This window comes from Apodemus sylvaticus, chromosome 3 (genome assembly GCF_947179515.1).
Source record: "Apodemus sylvaticus chromosome 3, mApoSyl1.1, whole genome shotgun sequence".
NCBI classification, from domain to species: domain Eukaryota; kingdom Metazoa; phylum Chordata; class Mammalia; order Rodentia; family Muridae; genus Apodemus; species Apodemus sylvaticus.
Window position 1 is genome coordinate 146,106,466 of NC_067474.1, and position 23,362 is coordinate 146,129,827.

Sequence of the window (23,362 nt, forward strand, 5' to 3'; positions counted from 1 at the left end):
TGCACTTGCATACAGAAGGCAAAAAAGGATGTTAGGTATCTTTCTCTATTACTCTCCAACTTTTTATTTTATTTCAAGGCAGAGTTTCTCTGCAGATCCCCTGACTGTCCTGAAACTCTCTCTGTAGACCAAGCTGGCCATGAACTCAAGAAAATCATCTAAGCTGGCTGTCCTGGAACTCACTCTGTAGACCAGACTGGCCTCAAACTTAGAGATCCACCTGCCTCTGCTTCTGCCTCTGCCTCTGCTCTGTCTCTTGGGTGTTGGGATTAAAGGCATGAATCACCATGCCCAACTCTGTTCTTTGTTGTACATATTTTCATATGCATGTGTCTGTCTGTGTGTGTGTGTGCGTGAATTTTTGTGTTCAATAGTGCAAGTATGGAGGTCAGAGCTGATTTTCATCTCTTCTTTCCCCATGCATGTCCTAGGGATTGAAGTCAGGTCATTAGGTTAGGCAGCAAGCACCCTTACCCTCTGAGCCATACAGCCAAAATATAGTCACTTTTTAAATAAAATAAAAAGATGTATTTATTTATTTGTATGTATATGAGTACATCACTGCTTGTTGTCTTCAAACATATCAGAAGAGGACATCAGATCCCATTACAGATGGTTATGAGTCACCATGTGGTTGCTGGGAATTGAACTCAGGACCTTCGGAAGAGCAGCCAGTGCTCTTAACCACTGAGCCATCTCTCCAGCCCAGTCACTTTTTTGAGACAGCCTCTCTCACTGAACCTGAAGTTTGTGATTTGGCGAGACTGGCTGGCTAGCGAGCCCTAGGGATCCTCCAGTCTCTGCTTCTCCATTGCTAGGATTACAGGCATGCACGGCCACCTCTGACTCCCTCTCACCCAGCCCCTGACTGAACTCAGGTAAGTCATAAACACACTTACCAAACAAGCCGTCTCCCTATTTTTCCTTCTCCTTCTCCTCCTCCTCCTCTGCTTCCTCCTCCTCGTCTTCTATAGCATTTCATGTAGCTCAGGCTTGCTTTAAACTCTGTGTAGCCAAGAATAACTTTGAACTCCCGATCTCTACCTTCTAAGGGCTGGGATTGTGCATGTGAGCCACACCGGGTTGTTTTAGTCTCTGGAGCTGAAGCACATGTTAATAATGATGCTTTGACCTGTAAGGAGCCATTTTGGCGTTGCTAAGGAACATTGGTGGCATCTGACCAGCAGCAAGGGGCTAGCCTAGCTACTCGGGAACTGCAGCTGGGCACCGGAAGGGGAGTCAGAAGTCCTGCCCTCTTGGCTCTGTTTTGCCGCGTCTCACCATGAGATAGACTCCTATGTTCTGGGCTTCAGTTTCCCTCATTGTGTATAGGAGGAGGCGTTGGGTCAGCTGATACCTGAGGGGCTGGTATCTGTAGACAGCATCTGTCATGGGGCTGGACTGAAGTCATGAGTGCTAAACAGAAGGGACCCAAAGCAAGGGCTTTGGCGTATCTCTCATCTGTGAACATAGAGAACATCGAATCCTCACCTGCCTCATGCTCTCACACAAAACTCGCTGGCCCTCGACCCCAGCTGCCCATCATCCCTCCTCACCCTCTCTTCCTCCTGGGAACTCACTTGCAGCTGAGCTTTTTCGCTCAGGAGCTTGAGAAACGTCCTCCTTCCTCCAGCCCTGTGGCTCTGGGCTCCCATGGGTTTCTTGGGCCCAGTTCTTCTTGGTCTCCAGGGATTCCCTGCCCAGTCTTAATGACCACACACATTATGTTTACCACAGCTAGACTTCCAGCTCCCTCTCCTCACCCCTCTCCTCATCTAGTGGCTTCTCTTTCTCTTCCCTTCTGAGGCATATGCGCTGGTATGTTCATTCATGCACGCTCTCCTCTCGGGCGCAGGCTGCCCTCTGTCTGTCCTTCATCCTTTCCCTTGTCCCTCCCTGGATCTCTTCTCTGTATTTTCTCATTCCCCTCATGCGCTCCTGCTTACATCAGTCGTTCTCCCTCCTTCTACAGCCCCCCTTCCTTTCCCTCTCCTTGTGTTAACCGCTTGTTGCTTATTTTGGTTCTCTCTGTGTCTGTGTGTCTGTGTGTCTGTCTCTCCTCCCCCACCCTGCCCCTGGCCCACACCCCCTGGCTGCTTACACCCACTCTGCCCCTTGCTTGCTCTGCAGGAAACCTCTGCAGTACTCAGTCAGTCTGGCTGGCTCAGTCAGCATGGAGGTAGGTTCCTGTGGCATCCGTTGGAGGGGCCCCGGGTCACTGTGTTTCCTCCCAGGGGTGACTTGGCAGCGAAATGCTCTGTTTCCTCACTTCTGCAATTGCCAGGCCACAAGACAGAGGCTTGAGCTGAGGCTTGGACTGGGAGGGACCGCAGAGCCTACGGCTGAGCTGCTATAGGTAAGGAGGGTCCCAGCCCTGGCTGGCCAAGGGAGCGCCCTACACCAGTCTCCTCAGGAGGCCAAAGTCATTGCCTCTAGGTCATCCTAAGGTGGCTGGGTGGCTGGATTTTTAAGGAACTATTCTGGCATCTCTCTCAGGCCAAGCTTAATATTGAAAAAGTGCTTTTTGGCTGTCTGACAGGCCAAACCCAGGACTCTACACGTGCTCGGCCACTAGTCCTCTTTTCACTTCTTAGTTGCTTATTGTGTGTATATGTATGTGTCACGGTGCACAGGTGTGAGTCAGAGGGCCGCAGGTCCTGGAGATTGACGTCACTTCTCAGGCTCAGCATCAGAGGCCTCTACCCACTGAGCTATCTCACCAACCCCAACTTTTATTTTACATCGAGGTCTTACAAACTGTTGAGGCTGGCTTTGAACTCACTGTGTAGCATAGACAGGGCCTTGGATTATCTTATGTGCATGGGTATTTTATGTGTATGCAAGTATGAATGCTTACCGTGTGCAGGCCTGGCGCCTTGGAGTTCAGAAGAGGGGATCAGATCCCTGGAACTGGTGTTTGAGACGATTGTGAGCCTCTGCGTGGATGCTGGGGACAGGACCTGGGTCCTTTCCAAGAGCATCCAGTGCTCTTAATCCCCGAGTCATCTCTCCATCCCCTAATCTTGCTCCTTCGTTCTTTCTCAGCCTTCTGAGTGGTAGGCATTTCTGGCCTGTCATCAGGTGCTTGGAAACTCTGGGGAACCCCTCTATTCTGTGAGTGAGCTGGAGCCATCACAGCCTTGACTTCTGGGAGGCGATGGTGAGGACAGGAGCCAGCTGCTTAGAACTTTGTGAGCAGATTACCACTGGCTTTACTCACTGTGTGACTTTGTGGAAGTTACACACCCTCTCTGTGTATAATCAATGCTATCTCCCCAGCAGGCTTTCCCTGGAGGGTGGGCTAAAGTGTCTGGGGGTGGAGCTGGTTTCTTGGGACCTCACCTACTGCTGCATTTCCCCAGAGGATGGCAAAGGCCCACACACGGTGGCCACGTTAAATCTCAGGTGTTGGGGACAGAGGCCAGTGTGGTACTGGCTATCTCTCTCTGGCAAGAAGTCTTGGGGTGAGACCAACGAACAGAGCTGCTGGCCAAGGTCTTGTGGGATACTGAGGGAGGCTGTGCTCCAGAGGGTCAGTGACTAAGAGTGTGCTGGGGTGGGGGATGGTGACTGCCAGAGAAGAGAGACTCCCTTCCTCTGTGTACCCAGCCAGAGAGAAAAGGAGATGACTGCCCTTCTGCGCCTTTGGTTTTGCTTATAATCTGCAGCGACCTTGGGCCATTGAGTAGCCTCGCTCCTCTCCTTTGTGGTTTCAAATTCTGACCTTGCAGGTTTGTGGAAAGATGAACTAAGAAGTTGGAGGACATGCTTTGCTGAGCCTGAAACAGTAAGAACGGGAGTGTCACCATCAATGTTGACACCACAGATTTTACTGCAAATGTCTTAAAGAGGAGCAAGAGTTTGCTTGTTTATCGTGTCTTCTCCTAGTTAGCAGGGTTCTGCATAAAACGTGCACGGGGATGAGCATTGAGTTGGGAATGGTGGGCACATCTGTGATCCCAGAGGCAGTTCAAGGTTAGCCTTAGCTACATAGCAAGTTGAAGGCCAGCCTGGGCTATGTGAGACCTCCACAACACCTCCCAGATGTGTACTAAGTAGATGAAAAGATAGTATCATCAAAACTGTACCTGTTTGGGGTGCACAGTGAGCCACAGGCCGGCTCTGTCCTCACCCTAGTCACCTAGGGTCATTCCATCCGATTAGTGGAGGTTTGGGTGAGGGATTCACAGTCCCTGGCAGTGCTGACCAAATGCGCCTCATGGGCAAGTCTTCCTCCTGATGGTTGAGATCTGATGAGTCTCCAGCATGGTATCTGTTTTATCTTTAAAAAAGAAAAGTATCTATGTATCTATGTATGTATCTATCTATCTCTGATCTATGTATCATGTATATATGTGTCTATCTGTCTGTCTGCCTATCCATCCATCCATCCATCCATCCATCCATCCATCCATCCATTCGGTTTCCCTTCCCTCTTCTCCTCCCAGTTCCTCCCCATCTGTTTGTCCTTTTATGGGAATCAGAGACATCCCCACACTTGGCCTGCAGACAGCTCTTACTGAAGGCCACTGACCCCCTCCTTTCCCATACAGGCCCCTCAATGGATACAGATTTGGGCTCAGGATGGGATGAGAGCTGAGCTAGAGTCTAGGACCACAGCTGGATGGGCTCCGGGGAGAGGAGTCTACACTGAGAGTGGAATCAGTTCCCTAGATCAGAGGCTAGCCCACAGCACAGCTGCTCTGAGCAGCCACTTAGACTTGTGATGAGGGCGGGAGACACTTCCGTGTGTATTTGTGTGTGGGGTGGTTGTTCTAAAGGAGTGGGACCTTACACCAGCCTTGCAGAACACTTGAGCTGCCTGGGCCAGGAAGTATGTCAATCACTTGTGCAAAGCCCTTTCCCGTTTGTAAAGTCCATTTCATTTTACCAAGTGTGTTACCCTTTTCCAAACGCTTCATCTTCCACCTCCTCGGATCTCACTTCCCTTTCACAAACCTGCATCGAGGCTGGCAGGGCACCCCAGTTTTCAGATAAAAACCCCAGGGTTCTGAATTGAGGAGAGATCCTCTCGGGGCGGTGGGTGACAGCCCTGAGACCAGAGTCCTGCTCTCTGACTCCAGTGACCATGCTTTCCCTCCCGACACCCTGGAGGCTTCTTTCCAAAGATATGGTTGGTGCGGTGCAGGGCGGATTTGCCACTTATGAGCAGGAGGAACACTGTGAGGACACTGGGAAGAGAGCTAGCTCCCCCAGCCATTGGAACCACGGTTACCAGTCTGAACCATGAAAGTGTGGGCAGCTTCTTGTCCTGCCGATCTGATAGTACTTACTTGAAAAAAGATGGAACTCCTGATGACCATGGAGATCAGACAGCTGGTCTGGACGCCATGTTGGCACTCTAGACAACCTTGGAATCTTTGTGACGGACAAAAGCCCGTCAGTTGCCATGACAAAGCTGGACTATACCCAAAACAGAGAAGAGGAAGACAAGAAAGGGCACTGAGGTTTCTGGAAATCTCCTTCCTGGAAGGGTTTGATGACCACAGAGGCACCCCGCCCCCGCCCCTCCAATATCTCAGCCCTAGTAAAAACCCAGGCCCTAAGCCTGCTGGGAGAGATAGTCTGGGCCATTGCATCTGCTTCCTTTCTGCTCCTAGAGCAATCTGGTAGTTTGTGAATGGTATCACATGGGGGAAAGAGTCTGTAGATTTGGTAACAATACCCTGTAGGAAGATTTTGATTTTATTTATTTATATTTATACTTTTATTTTATTTAATTGAGATAGTATCTTGTGCAATCCAGGCTGACCTTCAACTCGCTATGTAGATCAGGCTGGGACTTGAATTCTTGATCTTCCTACCCAAATGCTGGGATTATAAGCTTGTACCAATACATCTTACCATAGAATGGCTTTTTTTTTTTTAATTGGTTGGTTCAGTTTTTTTGTTTTCTCTGTGTAGCCTTCACTGTTCTGGAACTTGCTCTATAGACCAGGTTGGCCTTGAACTCAGAGATCTACCTGCCTCTGCATCCCCAGTGGGAGTGAGTGCCTAAAGGTGTGAGGCACCACCACCCACCCTCCTAGAAAGGGTTTAATTCTCATCACTTGGCATATGAAGAAAGGAAATTTAGCCAGACACAATGAGCCACATCTGAAATCCCAGCACTTTGGAAGCTGAGGCAGGGGGATTTCTGTGAGTTTGAGACCAGCCTGAGATATAGAGGGAGACCCTTTCCCAGTGAATACATACATAAACAAAGAGACAAAAAGGGGCAGCGGGGGCTCAGATGAGCCAAGGGTCCATCTTGCTTGCATGAGGACCTGAGTCTGATCTTTATGTAAAAAAGCCAGTCACAGAACCCAAACCTGTAATCCTAGTCCTGGTGCTGGAGATGAGACAGGTGTGTTGTTGGAGCTTGTGGGCAAGTTAGCCTCACTTGCTCAGTGAGACCCTGTCTCAAAAGACAAGGCAGACTGAACCTGGGGAACAACACTCAGACACACAGAGATACACAGACACACACCACACACACACAGAGACACACACATAAAGACATACACATACAGACACAGATACACAGATGCTCACATACAGACATACACATAACATATACACAGACACATATAGAACACACTTACATACTCATACATACATAGATACACACATACAGACAGGTACACACACACACACACAATCTCATATACACACTTTCTTTCTTTTTTTTTTTTGTTTGGTTTTTTTGGTTTTTCACCACAAAGTTTCTCTGTATAGCCCTGGCTGTCCTGGAACTCACTCTGTAGACCAGGCTGGCCTCGAACTCAGAAATCCACCTGCCTCTACCTCTCAAATTCTGGGATTAAAGGCGTGTGCCACCACTGCCTACTACACACACTTTCATATGCACAGTCATACCTGAATCAAGGCCAGCCTGGTCTACAGAGTGAATTCCAGGACAGCCAGGGCTGTCCCCAGTAAAGAGGAAAATTGCTGTTTCTGTTCCTAGCCCTGGCATTCAGCCCTTAACAAAGATCTCCATTCTTCAATCAATAATCCCGTTAGCGTGACATTATGACGGCAGGCATTCTGGTCCAGAGTGCACGTGAATATTTGATCTTCACATTTGGCCTCAGTTGTTCTCACATCTGGAGAAACAGAATAGAGAGCACTGTGAGGGGATTCTAAGAGGGTCTGTGTCCCCAGCCGGGACCCAGAACAGGCAGTAACTCACTTATTTCTTGAGCAACTACTATAAGCTCAACACTTTCCTCTTATTTTCCAGTGTGAGGTACACATGACTGTTTTTAAAAATAGAAGAGCTTCTTCTTCTTCTTATTATTATTATTGGTTTTTTGGATTTGGTTTTTTCGAGGCATGGTTTCTCTGAATAGCCCTGGCTGTCCTGGAACTCACTCTGTAGACCAGGCTGGCCTCGAACTCAGAAATCCCCCTGCCTCTGCCTCCCAGAGTGCTGGGATTACAGGCGTGTGCCACCACCGCCCAGCTTAGAGTTTATTTTAAAATTACATTTATGGGCTGGAGAGATGGCTCAGCGGTTAAAAGCACTCACTGCTCTTCCAAAGGTCCTGAGTTCAAATCCCAGCAACCACATGGTGGCTCACACCCATCAGTACAGCTACAGTGTATTCATATACATAAGATAAATAAATAAACAAATCTTTAAAATTACGTTTACTTGTCCATATGTATGTGTGTGGGAGCCTGTGAACCATGACAGAAGTGTGGAGGTCAGGGGCTAAGTATGTCATTTCTCTTCATTATGTGGGTTCTGCGGATGGAACTGGGATCTTTAGTTTGATGGCTTTAACAGCTGAGTCATCTCACTGGACCTAGCACACAGTTTTGTTTAACCCTTGCAGCAATCCTAGGAAGTGGAATTGTGGGTATTTCAATTTTTCAGGGTCAACAGGAAAAAAATGCCAAACAGGAGGAAGTTTGTTATAATCCATATCTTGCAGTTAAGGTTAAGAAGAGAAGCAGTTTGCCCAAAGTCTGTGCAGATATGAAGGTTGGGTCATATGATTTCAAGTTAAAAATATATAACCTGGCTGGGGGGTGGGGTGGCCCATGCCTTGAGACAGGCAGATTTCTGAGTTCTTGGCCACTCTGGTCAACATAGTGAGTTCCAGGACAGTTAAGGCTAAATGGAGAAAGTCTGTCCTGAAAAACTAAACCAAACCAACCAGCCAGTCAACCAAGCAACCAAACAAACAAAAACATGAGCTGGAGAGATGGCTCAGTGGTTAACAGCATGTACTTCACCTCCAGAGGATCTGAGTTCGATTCAGGGTAACCATGTCAGGTGGCTCACAACAGCCTGGAAACCCCAGCTCCAGACCAGAGCCTCTGTGGGTGCTTGCGTTCGTGTGTACACAGACTTACACATAATTAAAAGGAATAAAACATAAATCTTAAAAAAAAAACAAAAAAAAGATGAGTCTTCCACCAGACGCCTTAAAAAAATACACAGCATCCTTTCAAATCTGCCCTCGCCTAGGCCTCTATTAAATCCTTCCTTTTTCTTCAGTGTTGGGGAGTCGACCTAGCACCCCACGCTTGCTGGTAAGTGCTTCACCACTGGGCTCCAGCTCCAGCTCCCTTCCTAAGTTTTACATTTTAATTGGTTAATCAGAGTCAGAGTCTCTTGTATCTCAGGCTGGCCTTGAACTTGCTGAGTGGCTGAGGATGGCCAGAAGCTTTAGCTCCTCCCACCTCTTACCTCCTCATTATTATTGGTGTTTTGGATTTGGTTTTTTCCAGACAGGGTTTCTCTGTATAGCCCTGGCTGTCCTGGAACTCACTCTGTAGACCAGGCTGGACTTGGACTCAGAAATCCGCCTGCCTTTGCCTCCCAGAGTGCTGGGATTACAGGCGTGCGCCACCACCGCCCGGTGTTGTTGTTGTTTTTAATAAAAAAGGATATATTTTGTATGTATGTATGTATCTATGTATGTATGTATGTATGTATGTTTTGCATATATGTACTGCATGGATGCAGTACCTATGATGGCCAGAAGAGGGCAGGACTCCTCTGGAACTGCAGTTACAGATGGTTGTAAGGGACGCCTAGCTTTTCCTATGTGTCATTCAGGTGTGAAAGAGCAAACACTCATGCATGTGTCAGTAGAGGTCAGGGATCAGCACCAGGATGTCTTCTTCTCCATCTTACATTTTGAGTAGGGCCTTTGCTGACCCTGGGTCTTATCCGTTCAGCTGCGCTGGGTGGTCAGTGAGCTCCGAGGACCCACCTGCCTCCATCACCCTGGGGCTACTGTTATAGATGCGCAGTGCCACACAACCCTTTACAGGGACCATGGGGACTGCACTCAGGTCCTTATGCACAGATCCATCTCCCTAGACCCTCGTTTTATTTTCAGTAGAGGTCATTTTAGTGGCTGCGGGGTGGATTGGTTTCACTTTGCACTTCTGCGATGATGAGTGGTGTAGACGCTTTCCACACACCTGTGGTCCAGCTGCATCTTCTTTGGAGAAGTGGCCGGGAGTAAGGTCAGTCTTTCTTACCTCTTCCCTTTTGTGCTCTGCAGCGTGAGAACCAAACTCGGGGTCTGGGCTCTGCTGTTTGTTGTTTTGAGACAGAGTCTCACTATAATGGCTCTATATAGTGTAGACCAGGTTGGCCTGGAACTCAAGGCAAACCTCCTGCCCCAGCGTCCTGACTGCTGAAGATACAGGTACATGACATTACGGCCGATTCCTTTACCCCCAACCCCTTTTATAGACGGTTTCATATTATAGATTGTGTAGCTCAGGCAGGCCTTGGATTTGCAAGGTAGCCAAGACTGGCCTTAATCTCCTGTTCTTCCTGCCTGTGCCTTCCTGGAGTTGGCATTACAGGGATATATATATACCATCATGCCTGGCTTTAAGCCTGTTTAAAACTATTTATAGTGCACGCCAGAGATGGTGGTGCATGCCTTTAATACCAAATTCCAGGAGGATATCTGTGAGTTCGAGGCCAGCCCTTTCATAAGAAATTTCAGGCCTGCCAAGGCTCTGTAATGAAACTCTATCTAAAATAAATAAATAAATAAATAAATAAATAAATAAATAAATACATATCCACACTGCTGATAAGGGCATGGGGAGTCTACGTGCAGGAGGATTGGATCCCAGCCCCAGATCTACCGGGCTGGAGTTAGCTTGATGTAGACCAAATTCACCCTCCTCCTTTCTGCTCACTTAGTTCCTATCTTCGGGGTGTAAAGAAAATAGCAGGGTCCTGGATGAAGCACCCCAGGTTTGTGTGGGCGGGCTCAAGTTCTTCTCCAACGCTCTCAACCAAGGAAGGAGTGCTTGGGTCCAAGTGGTAGTGCCCACTGCCTGTGTGGAAGGTATGTGCGCTCTCTGTCTGTCTGTCTGTCTGTCTGTCTGTCTCTCTCTCTCTCTCTTTGCCACTCCTTGTCCAAGTCCTGTTGGTGAATGCCATCTTCTCCCCTGAGGGTTTGCAAGGAACTGAAAGAGATTGGAATGAGGTTTCGCATGTCCAATTTACAGTTTATAAATATTTAGACATTTCTACTCTTGCCCTCAACTGACTCCACAAAGTAGCGGGGGTGGGGGGGTTGGAGGGTGGGGGTGGGGGGTGGGGGTGGGGGGGCGCGACTCGCTGCTGAACTCAGCTTTCCAACCCAGTGTCTCTGCTGGGGCAAGAATCACCACATTCTTTCCCCTGCCCACTTCTTGATGGTCGTCCTCCCTTCCTCTCTTAGCTGGGAGCCCTTTCCTCAGGTTCCCTGGGAGCTGCCGGGTGTGAGGTAAAGAGATGGTGAGATTCTTCTGTCTCCTTAATATGCATGGTTGGTTTAACACCCCCTTCCCCCCATCCCCTCCTCCCTGTCAGAGGGCTGGGCCTGGGCTCAGATTTGACCCTTCCAGGAACTGTGCCCAAGTTTTAAACTGAGTGGTTCAAACCTCCTCCTCCTTCTAAATGTCTGTGCATTCCTTCAGCATGCTTTTCCAAATTAAATTATTATTAGTTTTTTAATAGAAAGAAAGTTTTGTTTTTTGTTTTTTGTTTTTTGTTTTTTGTTTTTTTAAACCACACTACAAGAGGCAACTGACTGGGCACTAACAGGAGCCCACTCACAGATTAAGGACTGACAGTCATCTGGAGCCTTTGAAAGTTGTGTTGGCAGGTGCCAGAGACTGCCTGGAGCTGGGACGAGCTGGTATGTGGAGGCGAGTCCCTGGGTTTTGGGATATCCCATAGTTTGGGATAATCATAGTTAGTTCCCCTGGGAGAGGAGGGAAGGCCTGGCCAACCAACCAGACTCACTGTGTTTTAGTCACTTTGTCATCCTTGGGCTTTGTTATAAGGGTGAGATTTATTTATATTTTTATTTTATTTATTTATTATTTATTTATTTATTTTGGTTTTTCGAGACAAGGTTTCTCTGTGTAGTCCTGGCTGTCCTGGAAATCACTCTGTAGACCAGACTGGTCTCGAACTCAGAAATCTACCTGCCTCTGCCTCCCAAGTGCTGGGATTAAAGGCGTGTACACCACCACTGCCTGGCTTTATTTTGGGTTTTTGAGGCAGGATATCTCTACATAGCCCTGGTTGTCCTGGAACTCACTATGTAGACCAGGCTGGCCTTGAACTTACAGAGACCCACATGCCTCTGCCTTCCTAGTGCTGGGATAAAAGCGTGCACCATCATGCCTATCTTGATGTGGTGCTGGGGATCAAAGCCAGGGGAGTCTATATCAGACCTGTAACACTCTGCCCACTGAGCTAGATCCCAGGCTCCTTTGGTAAGATTTTTCACCGGACAAGACAAAGGCTCAGAGAGTCAAGTTACTTGCCTAAAGCCACTAGGCAAGTAAATGAACGATGAACCAGGTAGAACTGAGGCCTTTATGGCTGGAGAAACCCCACTCTTCCCACTTCATTTCGTCCTTAGTTTGCCCCCCAGAAAAACTGACCTATTTTCTTTTTGACACTTACCATGAAATTGTCAGTGGCTCATTTATTCCTGACCACAGATACTTGGAATAAAGAAATAAAAATGGCTTGGTCCTCACTCTCAGGAAGCTTCCATCCTGATGAGGAAAAAAATCATAGAAGGAGTGTCCAAGCCAGGCATGTCTTTAACCCAGCACTCAAGCCCTTGGGAGGCAGAGGCAGGTGGATCTCTGTGAGTTCGAGGCCAGCTTGGTCGGGCTACACAGAAAAATCATGTCTTGAAACAAACCAAACCAAACCAAAAGGAAAAGAAATCAATATCTAAAGCACATGGTGAGCTGGGCCCGGTGTTGTAGGTTTATGGTCCCAGCAACTCAGAATTCCAAGTTCAATTCCTGCCTGGATAAGCTAATGAGATCAGAAGAGCTAAAGGAGAACTTGGGGTACACCTTGGAAGTAGAATGCTTGGTCAGCACATGCAAGGCCCTGGATTTTACCCCTACTACAGAAACACAATTGCAGCGAAGCACTGTGTAGGTCGATAAATAAAATGTTGGCACTTCCTTTGTTGAGCCCAGTGAGTGCCTCGGTCACCTGACCATAGGCTTTCTCAATGGGCCTACGTGGGCATGACACAGGGCAGGGCCCACCACGTCTTGAGCTGGCCCTCTGTCTGGAGATTTTCTAGAGATAGTCATGGGCATCCCCCTAACTGGAGCCAGACCCAAGAGAAGGAAGGTACTTCCTCTGTGGGTTGTGGGGAGGGACATAATTTCCTCACAGATACAGAGTGAGTGCCACAAGCTGCCCAGCCACTCCCTGTCCTTGTCTGAGAGCTAGACCAGATGTGCTTCTCACTTCAGGGAACCCCCCACCCCCACCCCTGCCCCCACCCTGTCAGGGGTGTCCCGCAGGACTGCAAAGAGGACCAGTAGAAGGGGCTGAGACTATGGGACAGGGACATGCATGTTTTCTGGTCTCTGGTCTTTACTGACTGAAGGTCTCAAAGACCCCTGCTTTCTATGCGTCATACCTATCACTGTGTACCTCAGGGGCTGGGGTGCCGCTTATCTTTAGATATCTTGCCTACGGAGTGCTAATATCCAGTACAGGAGAAAAATAATTACAGCTAACAGTTTCTAAAACAATTCAAAACAGAAACAAAAGTTAATCCATCTTAGCCTAAATAAGATTCGTTTTACGGGAAATAATTGGATTGTCTAAAACAAACAGTTTTCTGGGGGGAGAGTGTCATCTCTACTTTATTTACAAAGTCCTTCACTGTTGAATTAAAGAGGAGTCAGCTGGGGTCTCAGAGCAGCTCCCACATTCTCTGGGTGTGACAAGCTATGGTTTTGGTGAGGGAACCGCTTGGCACACGAATATGTGGGATATGTGCTCGTAAAAGGAAGGTTGCTTTCTTTTTTTCTTCTTGTGCTGGGGATGGAACTCAGAGCCTGGCACATAGAGAATTACTGCTCTACCCATAAGCTCAGAAGGCTGCAGCAGAGAGAGTTCTTTCAGATAATTGATGACTTTAAAATTTGATTTTAAATATTTTTATTAGTATGCATTAATTAATGCCCAATAATAATGGGCTTCATTACAGCCTTGCCTGCATGTACATAACCGTCTTGGCAGTATTCGCCTCGTGACCCTGTCTCGCTGCCTCTTACGATTGGCTCTCCTTCCCAATTACTCTCTCTGAAAGAAGGCGTCGGTTTTCTGTTTGTTTTGTTTCTTTGATAATCCACCAAGTTTCATTAGGGTTGCTTACAGGAACATGCACTCACAGGCAAGGATTTATCTATAGGCTTATTTCTATTTTTGGGGTGTGAGCATGTGTGTGTGTGTGTGTGAGAGAGAGAGAGAGAGAGAGAGAGAGAGAGAGAGAGAGAGAAAGAGAGAGAGAGAGTATGCGTGAGAGAGAATGTGTATGTGTGTGTGTGAGAGAGAGAAAAAGAGAGTGTGTGTGTGTGTGTGTATGTGTGAGAGAGAGTGTGTGAGCGTGTGTGTGAGTGTGTGTGTGTGTGTGTGAGAGAGAGAGAGAGAGAGAGAGTGGGAGAGAGAGAAAGAGAGTGTGTGTGTGGTCTATGTGCACATATGGGGGTACACTCCCCTGTGTGTATGTGTTTGGAGGAGATTGCTGGGTGTCTCTTTTATTTTTTGCCAAACCCGGAGACACATTTTTGTTGTTGTTGTTGTTGTTGTTGTTTACAGCTCTTCTTGTAGCCAGCAAGGCCAGCAATCCTCCTGTCTCCTACCTTCACTGTCTGTGAGGACCACACCAGGACTTTTCACGGGTGCCGGAATCCAAACTTCCAGTCTCCTGCTTGAACAGCAAGCACACTTAACCACACTTTGTTCATTTTTTTGAGACAGGGTTTCTCTGTGTAGCCCTAGCTGTCCTGGAACTCGCTCTGTCAACCAGGCTGGCCTCGAACTCACAGAGGTCTGCCTGCCTCTGCCTCCTGTGTGCATGAGTGCTGGGATTAAAGGTGTGTACATCACTTCCTGGCTTCTTAAGAACTTTTTTTGTTGCTGGGCGGTAGTGGCACACGCCTGTAATCCCAGCACTCTGGGAGGCAGAGGCAGGCTGATTTCTGAGTTCTAGGCCAGCCTGGTCTACAGAGTGAGTTCCAGGACAGCCAGGGCTATACAGAGAATCACTGTCTCTAAAAAAAACCAAATCCAAAAAAGAAAAAAAAAAAAGAACTCTTTAGTTTTGGGACAGGGTCCCATTGTTTAGTCCTGGCTGGCCTTGAACTTGAAGCAGTTCCGGGCATGTGCCACCACTCTGACTAGCTCTTCTTTGACACTGTATCAAAATCATAAATAGTAGTTTGTTTGTTGTTTGTTTCTTTGCGAAAGGCTCACGTCTAGCTCAGTGTGACCTTGAACTTGCTTTGTGGTGTTTCTATCTCCCAAGTGTTGGGATTAAAGCATGAACCACCGTGTCTGAATTTATCAGTTATATAGTTCTTTCCTCTGCCAAGGTGATTCAGAGGCAAGTTCAGCTCACAGATCATATTATTTCATAGATGTTGTTTTTTTCTTTTCCTGGAAGGCCACATTATAGTTTTATTTGCCAAAAAGGCCTTTTATAGGTGTTATCCATTCCACATGTAGAGTATTAAAAAAACGATGTATGCTTAGCCATGTAAAGGTTGTGCATGCTTTTAATCCCAGCGCTTAGGAGGCAGGGGCAGGAGGATCTCTGTGAGTTCAAGGCCAGACTGGTCTACAGAGTAAGTTCCAGGATAGCCAAGGCTATACTGAGAAACCCTGTCTTGAGTTAACCATGAATAATAACAAAAACAAAAAGGAAAGATATATGCTTAAGATTTAATAAAACTGACACTTCAGGGTTGACCAGATGGCTTGGTAGGTTAAGCATGCCTGCTGGGAAGCCATAGGACCTGAGTAAGCTCCTTGGGTCCCATGTAGTAGATGGAGAAAACCAACTTACAAAAGTCTTCTGACTTTTATGCATGCACTGTGGCACTTGTGTGCACAAGTAATTCCAAATAAATAAATAAATGTAAAAATATCCTAAAAGAAAATATTCTTGATTTATCAAAGACATTTAAAAATTCTATTAAGTATTTATAGTGTGTGCATTTTTTATTATTGTGGTTTTTGTTTGTATGTTTGAAGTAGGGCCCAGTATGGCCTATTTGGTCTCAGAACCTTATTTCAGTGAGAAACCTTCATCCTCTTGGCTCTGTAGATCAGGCTGGCCTCTGATTCACAGTGATCCATCCATCTCTGAATCCCACATGCTAGAACTAAAGGCATGCATGCCTTTAATCTCAGTACTCAGGAAGCAGAGAGACAGGTGGCTTTTTGAGTTCAAGGCCAGCCTACAGAATGAGTTCCAGGACAGCCAGGACTATACAGAGAAACCCTGTCTCGAAAAAAACCAAATTCAAAAAAACCAAAAAGAAAAAAACAAAAACAAAAAAAAAATGTTTCAAGGACAACTGGTCATTTCTTTAAATGTGCTTGAATTTAATCTCTTTCAAGTGTTTTACCCTCAGAAGGCTCCTGGAGGGATGGATGTCATTAGCAAGGCTTCTCGCCTGTTGTTGTGCATGAGTCCTTGGTATTGGGAATAAATGTAGAAGAGACAGTTTCTGGTTCTCACAGCTGGCTCAGCTTATGAAGAACTGAAATTCAGATGAGGTCTCCATCATGAGTTGAAATTGAAAGGAATGGGGTGTGTGTGGCTTGTCCTAGTTTCCTTCCTGATGCCTTTGCTAAGAGATCCTGACCTACCCGAGCAATGGTGGCACATGGCTTCACCCCCAGCACTCACCAGGCACAGGCAGGTGGACCTGAGTCCCAGGACAGAGAGATCCTGTCCAAGAAAAAGGGGAAGGGGAGAAAAACTAAAACAAAACAACAACAACAACAACAAAATATTCTGACCAAAAAGAGTGTAGAGAAGGAATGGGGAATGGATTTACTTAGCCTATTCCAGTGTGTCATTGAAGGAAGTCAGACAGAGGAGGTCAAGGCAGGAAATGAAAGGCAGAGAGCAGCTTGCTTTTACCTAGCATTACCTTCAGCAAGGAGCTCACTCTACAGTCAAAGAAGTACAGCTGGAACTGTGGAGGAGACTGCTTGCTGGCTTTTTATACAGTTCAGGATCATCTGCCTAGAGGATGGTATCGCTCACAGTGGGCTATGTCCTCCTCTATCAATGAATAATTGAGACAATCCCCCACAGACACACCCCACAGGCCAATCTGATTTGGGCAACTTCTCGGCTGAAGCTGTCTTCTCAGATGACTCTAGGCTGTGTCAAGTTGGGGGAACTAGCTAGAATACATAGCTTTGAGGCAGAGTCCTTGCCTAGTAGTATACAGAGGCCTTGGGTTCTGTCAGCAGTGGGAAGGAGAGAGGGAAGGAAGGAATAAAGAGAGGTAGAAAGAGAGGAAGGGAGAGAAAGGAGGGAGGCAGAGGGAGGAAGAGAGATAGAGATAGAATATGGAAGAGCCTTCAAGACAGCAGCTTGAGTATTTCGGATCTGTGAGGTCTGGATAGTTCTGAAGACCTTCCAGGGAAGTCACTCTAGCTGGAGACTGGTGGGAAGGGCCCCGGGTGCAGCAGAGTGGTAGCTGGAGACCGGAGGTTGGGGTAAGGAGTAGGTGGTGGGCTTCTTTGGTTCTTAGGAACTACCCAGCTCTTTGCCTGCTCAGTCCTGGTGTCTGCCGTGCACAGCATCCGCGTGGGGGTGTTCCACGTGGGGTGTTGGCACCCTTTCTCCTCTAGGCTGTCACTGAAGTGCCACCTGCTCCCCCAGATCTCTTTTTGTTCTTCGGATTTGCACCCCTTTTGTTCTTTGTATGGCAGCCGCCTGTTTGAATTCCTTTTGTTTTTCCTCCTTCGTGGGAGACAGGGTTGCTTCAGGATGCCTGATATATTCGTGCTCCAGAAATATTTCGTGAATGGATGGACGGGAGAACAAAGGGATTTGGGATCCTGACCACTGTTTTTCTATAAATGTGTGTGTTCATGTGTGTGTGTGTGTGTGTGTGTGTGTGTGTGTGAGACTTTTTTTTTTTTTGAGACAGTATCATGCTAATGTTCAGGCTAGCCTTCAACTCACTATGTAGCCCAGGCTGGCCCGATATTCACTCTAATCCTCTTGCCTTACCTCCCCAAGTGCTGGGATTACATATATGAGTCATCAGGCCAGGCCATATAGCTATTTAGTACCCTATAATCTCTGGTAGTTCCTCAGTCTTTCTTTGTCTTTCATGACCATGACACTTTTAATAAACACTGCCCAGTCATGTCGAAGCATTTTTATAATTTCGGTTTGTTGGGGTTTTGGGTGGAGTAGGAGGTCCCACCCTTGGTCACATGCCTGTCAAACAAAAAATACCATTGTGCTAGAATCCCTTTCATCTGTTGAATGGATTAAAAAATATCTTTTAAAAGGTAGAGTGTCAATATGTAGCTTAGGTTATCCTAAAACACACTTTGTAGGCCAGGATAGCCTCAAGCCCACGATAATCTTCCTACTTCTCACGTGCATTCATTCCATTACAGGTGTGTACCACAATGCCTGTCCTAATTTTTTTTTTCAATATGAAATTTTTTTTTGTTTTTTGTTTTTTGTTTTTTGTTTTTTTGAGACAGAATTTCTCTGTGTAGCCCTGGCTGTCCTGGAACTCACTCTGTAGACCAGGCTGGCCTCGAACTCAGAAATCCGCCTGCCTCTGCCTCCCAGAGTGCTGGGATTACAGGCGTGCGCCACCACCGCCCGGCGCCTTTCTTTATTAACTGGAATCTTGCACTCTTCTTTCAGGCACGTACAACGAACGCTCCATGACCAGGTGACCCTTCCTGCCCAGCGCGATGGAGTACAATGGCTCGTCTCGCGTGGATTCTGAGTTTCGATACACCCTCTTTCCAATCGTTTACAGTGTCATCTTTGTACTGGGGGTGGTTGCCAATGGCTACGTGCTGTGGGTCTTTGCCACCTTGTACCCTTCCAAGAAACTAAATGAGATAAAGATTTTCATGGTGAATCTCACCGTGGCGGATCTGCTCTTCTTGATTACCCTCCCGCTGTGGATTGTCTACTACTACAACGAGGGCAACTGGATTCTACCCAAGTTCCTGTGCAACCTGGCTGGTTGCCTCTTCTTCATCAATACCTACTGCAGTGTGGCCTTTCTGGGTGTCATCACCTATAACCGCTACCAGGCAGTAGCCTATCCCATCAAGACTGCCCAGGCCACTACCCGCAAGCGTGGCATCTCTCTGTGTCTGGTTATTTGGATATCCATCGTGGCTACTGCGTCCTACTTCCTGGCCACGGACTCCACCAACCTAGTGCCCAATAAGGATGGCTCAGGCAACATCACCCGCTGCTTTGAGCATTATGAGCCACACAGTGTGCCCATCCTTGTCGTTCACGTCTTCATCGCTTTCTGCTTCTTCGTCGTCTTCCTCCTCATCGTGTACTGCAACCTGGTCATCATCCACACATTGCTCACGCGGCCCGTGCGGCAGCAGCGCAAAGCGGAAGTGAAGCGCCGGGCGCTGTGGATGGTCTGCACGGTCTTGGCCGTATTTGTCATCTGTTTTGTGCCCCATCACGTGGTCCAGCTGCCCTGGACCCTAGCAGAGCTGGGCTACCAGACCAGCTTCCATCAGGCTATTAATGATGCCCATCAAATCACCCTCTGCCTCCTCAGCACCAATTGCGTCTTAGATCCCGTTATCTACTGCTTTCTCACCAAGAAGTTTCGAAAGCACCTCAGCGAAAAGTTTTACAGCATGCGCAGTAGCCGGAAGTGCTCCAGAGCCACTAGTGACACGTGCACTGAGGTTATAGTGCCAATCAACCAGACTCCTGCGGTGTCACTGAAAAATTAATCTCTGCTTATTAAAGCCAGACCCAGAGCCTTCTCTTCCTTGGACCTCACAGATGAAACTGGGAGGTGAGAAGTTTCTGCCTGTGGCCAACTTCTGCTTGGACCCTGGTGGACTCAAGTATGACAGTTACTTCCTCACAGAGAGCAGGTTGCAGGAAAATATAGAACTTGAGTGCTCCTTTTCACCCATCTTTGGGTCAACACTAGAGGACTGCGGCCGATGGACTCACCCAGAGCTTCAGATTGTGACATCCCAGCCAGGACCAGACCTTGGGGAGAGACACGGGCAGCAACGTAAAGTTTGGTCAGTGACTTCCGGGGGCTACAGGAAGAGGGAAGAGGCGTTGTGGAGACCCTTCACTGATTGTGTGGAAAATCTTTGGGGAAGCAATTGCATTTAGGATGGTGCCTCCATGTCCAGGTACAAGGTCCTTGTGACCCTTCCTAGAGGAAGTGGTTTGGTGGTATCTCCTGACTGACCCCAGTACCTTGCCTCAAATGTAACCAGAGGAGATAACACAGAAGCTGACCAGAAGCTAGGATGGGAGAGAGTTTGCTGAGGTAGCTGAGTTTTGCCCAGGTCTGGTGAAGAAATGGAAGAGAGGTGGCCACCTCAGGACACTGCACTCTCTCTCCACATCTGGCAGGCAGCTTCTTTTGAGGTCCTCTGGCCACCTGGTGGTGATTTTTGACAAGTATCTTAGTCCCATTTCACACACTGTGCCCAGCTTCCCTGTCAGAAACAACTCAAGGAAGGGGAGATTTATTTTGGCTCACAGTTTAGAAGATTTCAGTCTCTTACAGCAAGGACAGCATGGTAGGGCAGCTCAGACTCTGGTGGTGGGAACTTGAGATAGAGGTTGTTCATAAGCCAGGAACCAAAGACTGCACTTTAACCTGGATACAGAATATAACCCATAGCCCAGTCACCTATGTCCACAGCCAGGCCCTACCTTCTAAAGGTTCCACAGTCTCCCAGCATTGAGGGAGCGGCCCTGGGCCAATGAGGTGGTAATGCAAAGCAGAGAGCACTCGCAGCTAACCCTGCTGACCAGAGTCTGATCCCAGAAGCCACGTGGTACAAAAAGAGAACAGACTTCTGCAAGTTGTCTGTGGGCCTTTACCTCCATCCATGCTGTGGCACACACACGCCCTGCCTCCCCCATAGACATAGACATAAATACATGTACAACATTCATAAAATAAAGCAAAACAAATGTGACCCTGTGGGAATATACATGAAATAGCAGGTGTATTCAAAATACGCCTGCTATTCCATTTAAGTGAGATCCCTTCTTGCCTTCTGAGTATTCAGAAGCCTCAGATTCAGAATGCTGAGGATATTTTCCTGTTTTCCTGAGTCTTGTGCTTCTTTAAAAAGAAAAAAAAAAGAAAGTCCTTCCTCCCAGTGAGTGTCTCCTTGAAGTTGAATCAGTTGATTCCCGTCCGACAGACAAGCATAGGTTTGTTTCAATAGGCAGTAACTCTCTTGGGCTTGGCGCGATGGCGGTAGTCTGGACCTTGCTGAAAGGGACTAAGTAGTTAAAACGACATACTTGAACATCTTACAAACTCAGGTTCAAGTCTTGCCTGTGCTAAATGCTGTTCAGGACTCGGGAATTTAATTTTCTACCTCTTAGTGTTATGAGCTGGGAGGTTCGGCCTCCCTCACAGGACTTCTGAGCAGGGCGTTGTGTTCAGATGACTCTGGGTTACTTATCCCAATCTTCCCCTTTCCTGAGAATTCGGTGCCCTCAGTCCTTTGATAGGAATCCAGGGGACATCTGGGTTCGGGGTACACCTTTTGGGGAGCTGCGACCATGTCTATATGTGAAGTGGGTTGGGGGGCTACTTAGGATTCTGGTAGACAAGTGGCTTTTCAAAGAAATCAGGTGTGTTAGGCCAAGCAGAGGCCAGAAAGAAGCAGAACTTGGCGAGAAGACACAGCTTCCAGGGGCCAGAGGGGCCAGCTTTGTCATGAGTCCTGGGAGACTCTTGTCAGGATTCCATCTCCTTCCTTCCCTAAGCTCATTGAAATGGGTGTCTAGTACTTTCAATCAAATAACACTCTCGGTTTCTATGTTAATAGAAAATGGTATATTTTGAATTTCATCATCTCTGTCTCTCCTTTGCCATTGGTTTGCAATATCCATGTACCACAGTATGTTTACTTAATAAACATTTCTCTTCAAATTTGGTCTTTTCTTTTGTTTTTGTTTTGTTGAGACACGGTTTCTCTGTGTATCCCTGGCTGTCCTGGACTCACGTTGTAGACTCACAGATATCTGCCTGCCTCTGCCTTCCAAGTGCTCGGATTAAAGGCATGTGCCACCACACCCTGCAAAATTTGGTCATTTTTTTTTTGTCAAGTCAAAGTAATGTTTATTTATCACACAGAGAAGAATATCTTCCATATCTCCTATGAGGGCTTCAAGCATCACACTGAAATAGAATTCTCCCTAAAAAAAAAAAACCCCCAAAAAATAAAACAAAAACAAAAAAAGGAAAAGCATCAGAGGAGACACTGTGAATTTAAATGAGTAGGTGTATCAAAGTAACAGAGAAGCCTGCATGGGTTTGGGCGATACAGAAAGGATGACATGGGTATCTGTTCATATCCTCTGTTTTAACTTTTGCATCTAGCTTCATTTTATTTCTCTCTCTCTCTCTCTCTCTCTCTCTCACTGAATATTTTCTTTATTTACATTTCAAATGTTATCCTCTTTTTGGTCAATTTTTAAATTTACAATCCTACCTACCTAACAGCCACTCTATAGATTATTTTTATCTCCATTTTGCATGTGGGAAAGAGGAGGCTGGTAGGGGTGCAGCCATTAATAGTCAAACCTAGACCTCTCAGTAAGCACAAGTTAGCTCCCATCCCGCACGGCCACGTAATTGTATCCACACACTGACTCTTGGGCATCTTGTGTGTGCTGCTGGTTCAGGAGACGGTCCAGGCCACCACCCCGATGTTGCAGGTCTCTTGCACATCTATTGTAGCCTGAAGCCTCATGGGAACTCTTCCTAGGCACTTCAGACATTGGGAGACAGACACAGACATGTGTTTCTAGGGACCCCAGGGACCAGAGCGCCATTATCACTGGAGCCAGGATGAGCACTTACTGCTTGTGAGACTTGGATTCCCTTGTCAGCTTGAAGGGCTCCAGAACCACCTGGAACCACAGCAGAGTTTCTCCCGGCTGCATATCCTGAAGGTCATCCTTCATGACGCTGCCAGGTCATCCTGAGGCACATTTCCATCTAGTTTGAGGAAGAACTTCCAACTTGCTTCTGAAATGGCTGCAACAGGCCACACCCTCACCTGTGGCTTAACGGAGGATTTTGTTGTTCATTTTGTTTGGGTGCGGGGTCTCGCCATGTAGCTTTGGCTGATCTGGAATCGTATCGAGATCCACCTGCCTCAGCCTTCGGAGTGTGAACGCATCAATTAAAGGCATACGCCACCACACCCAGCCTAATATGTTCTTAGCCCATATTCACTATCCACTGTAACATACTTCATTATTGACGTTCTCACACTTGTGTATAATGTATTGGGTCATATTCGACCCCCTGGCTCCCTGGTCCTCCCTCAGCTCCTGCTGATCCCTCTCCATCCCCTTCCTCCTTCTGACTAGCTCCACTTCTACTTTCAGGTCTCTTCTTAGTGTGCGACCCAGAGTCTCACTAGGGTGGTTTACTGGAGCATGGACGCCTTACCTGTCACTTCACCAGTCAACTTCATGCAAATCCTCAGGGACACTGGGGTCCCAGGAGAGCCTCTCTACCCCAACGGTTCTCTTTTTCTTGAAGCTTTCTATTTCCCCAAAGCCTCAAGCCTCTCCCTACCAGTACTGCCCAACTTTCTTTTCTTTTCTTTTCTTTTCTTTTCTTTTCTTTTCTTTCTTTCTTTCTTTCTTTCTTTCTTTCTTTCTTTCTTTCTTTCTTTCCTTCTTTCTTTCCTTCTTTCCTTTCTTTTTTTTAAAGATTTATTTATTTATTATAGGTAAGTACACTGTAGCTGTCCTTCTTTCTTTTAAGATTTATTTATTTA

General features: G+C 47.1%; 1 protein-coding gene across 1 annotated transcript; it reads left to right on the forward strand.

Moving 5' to 3' along the window:
- Positions 1-2,156: 2,156 nt before the first annotated feature.
- Positions 2,157-21,498, forward strand: Ptafr (platelet activating factor receptor). The gene is made up of 2 exons (XM_052177599.1): positions 2,157-2,356; positions 18,231-21,498. Exon 2 carries the CDS (start codon positions 18,281-18,283, stop codon positions 19,304-19,306), a length of 1,026 nt encoding a protein of 341 aa, XP_052033559.1. The 5' UTR covers positions 2,157-2,356; positions 18,231-18,280; the 3' UTR covers positions 19,307-21,498.
- The last annotated feature ends 1,864 nt before the right edge of the window (positions 21,499-23,362 follow it).

Coding starts and splice junctions, on each gene's coding strand:
- Ptafr (XM_052177599.1), top strand. CDS start 18,281: ATGGAGTACAATGGCTCGTCTCGCGTGGATTCTGAGTTTCGATACACC.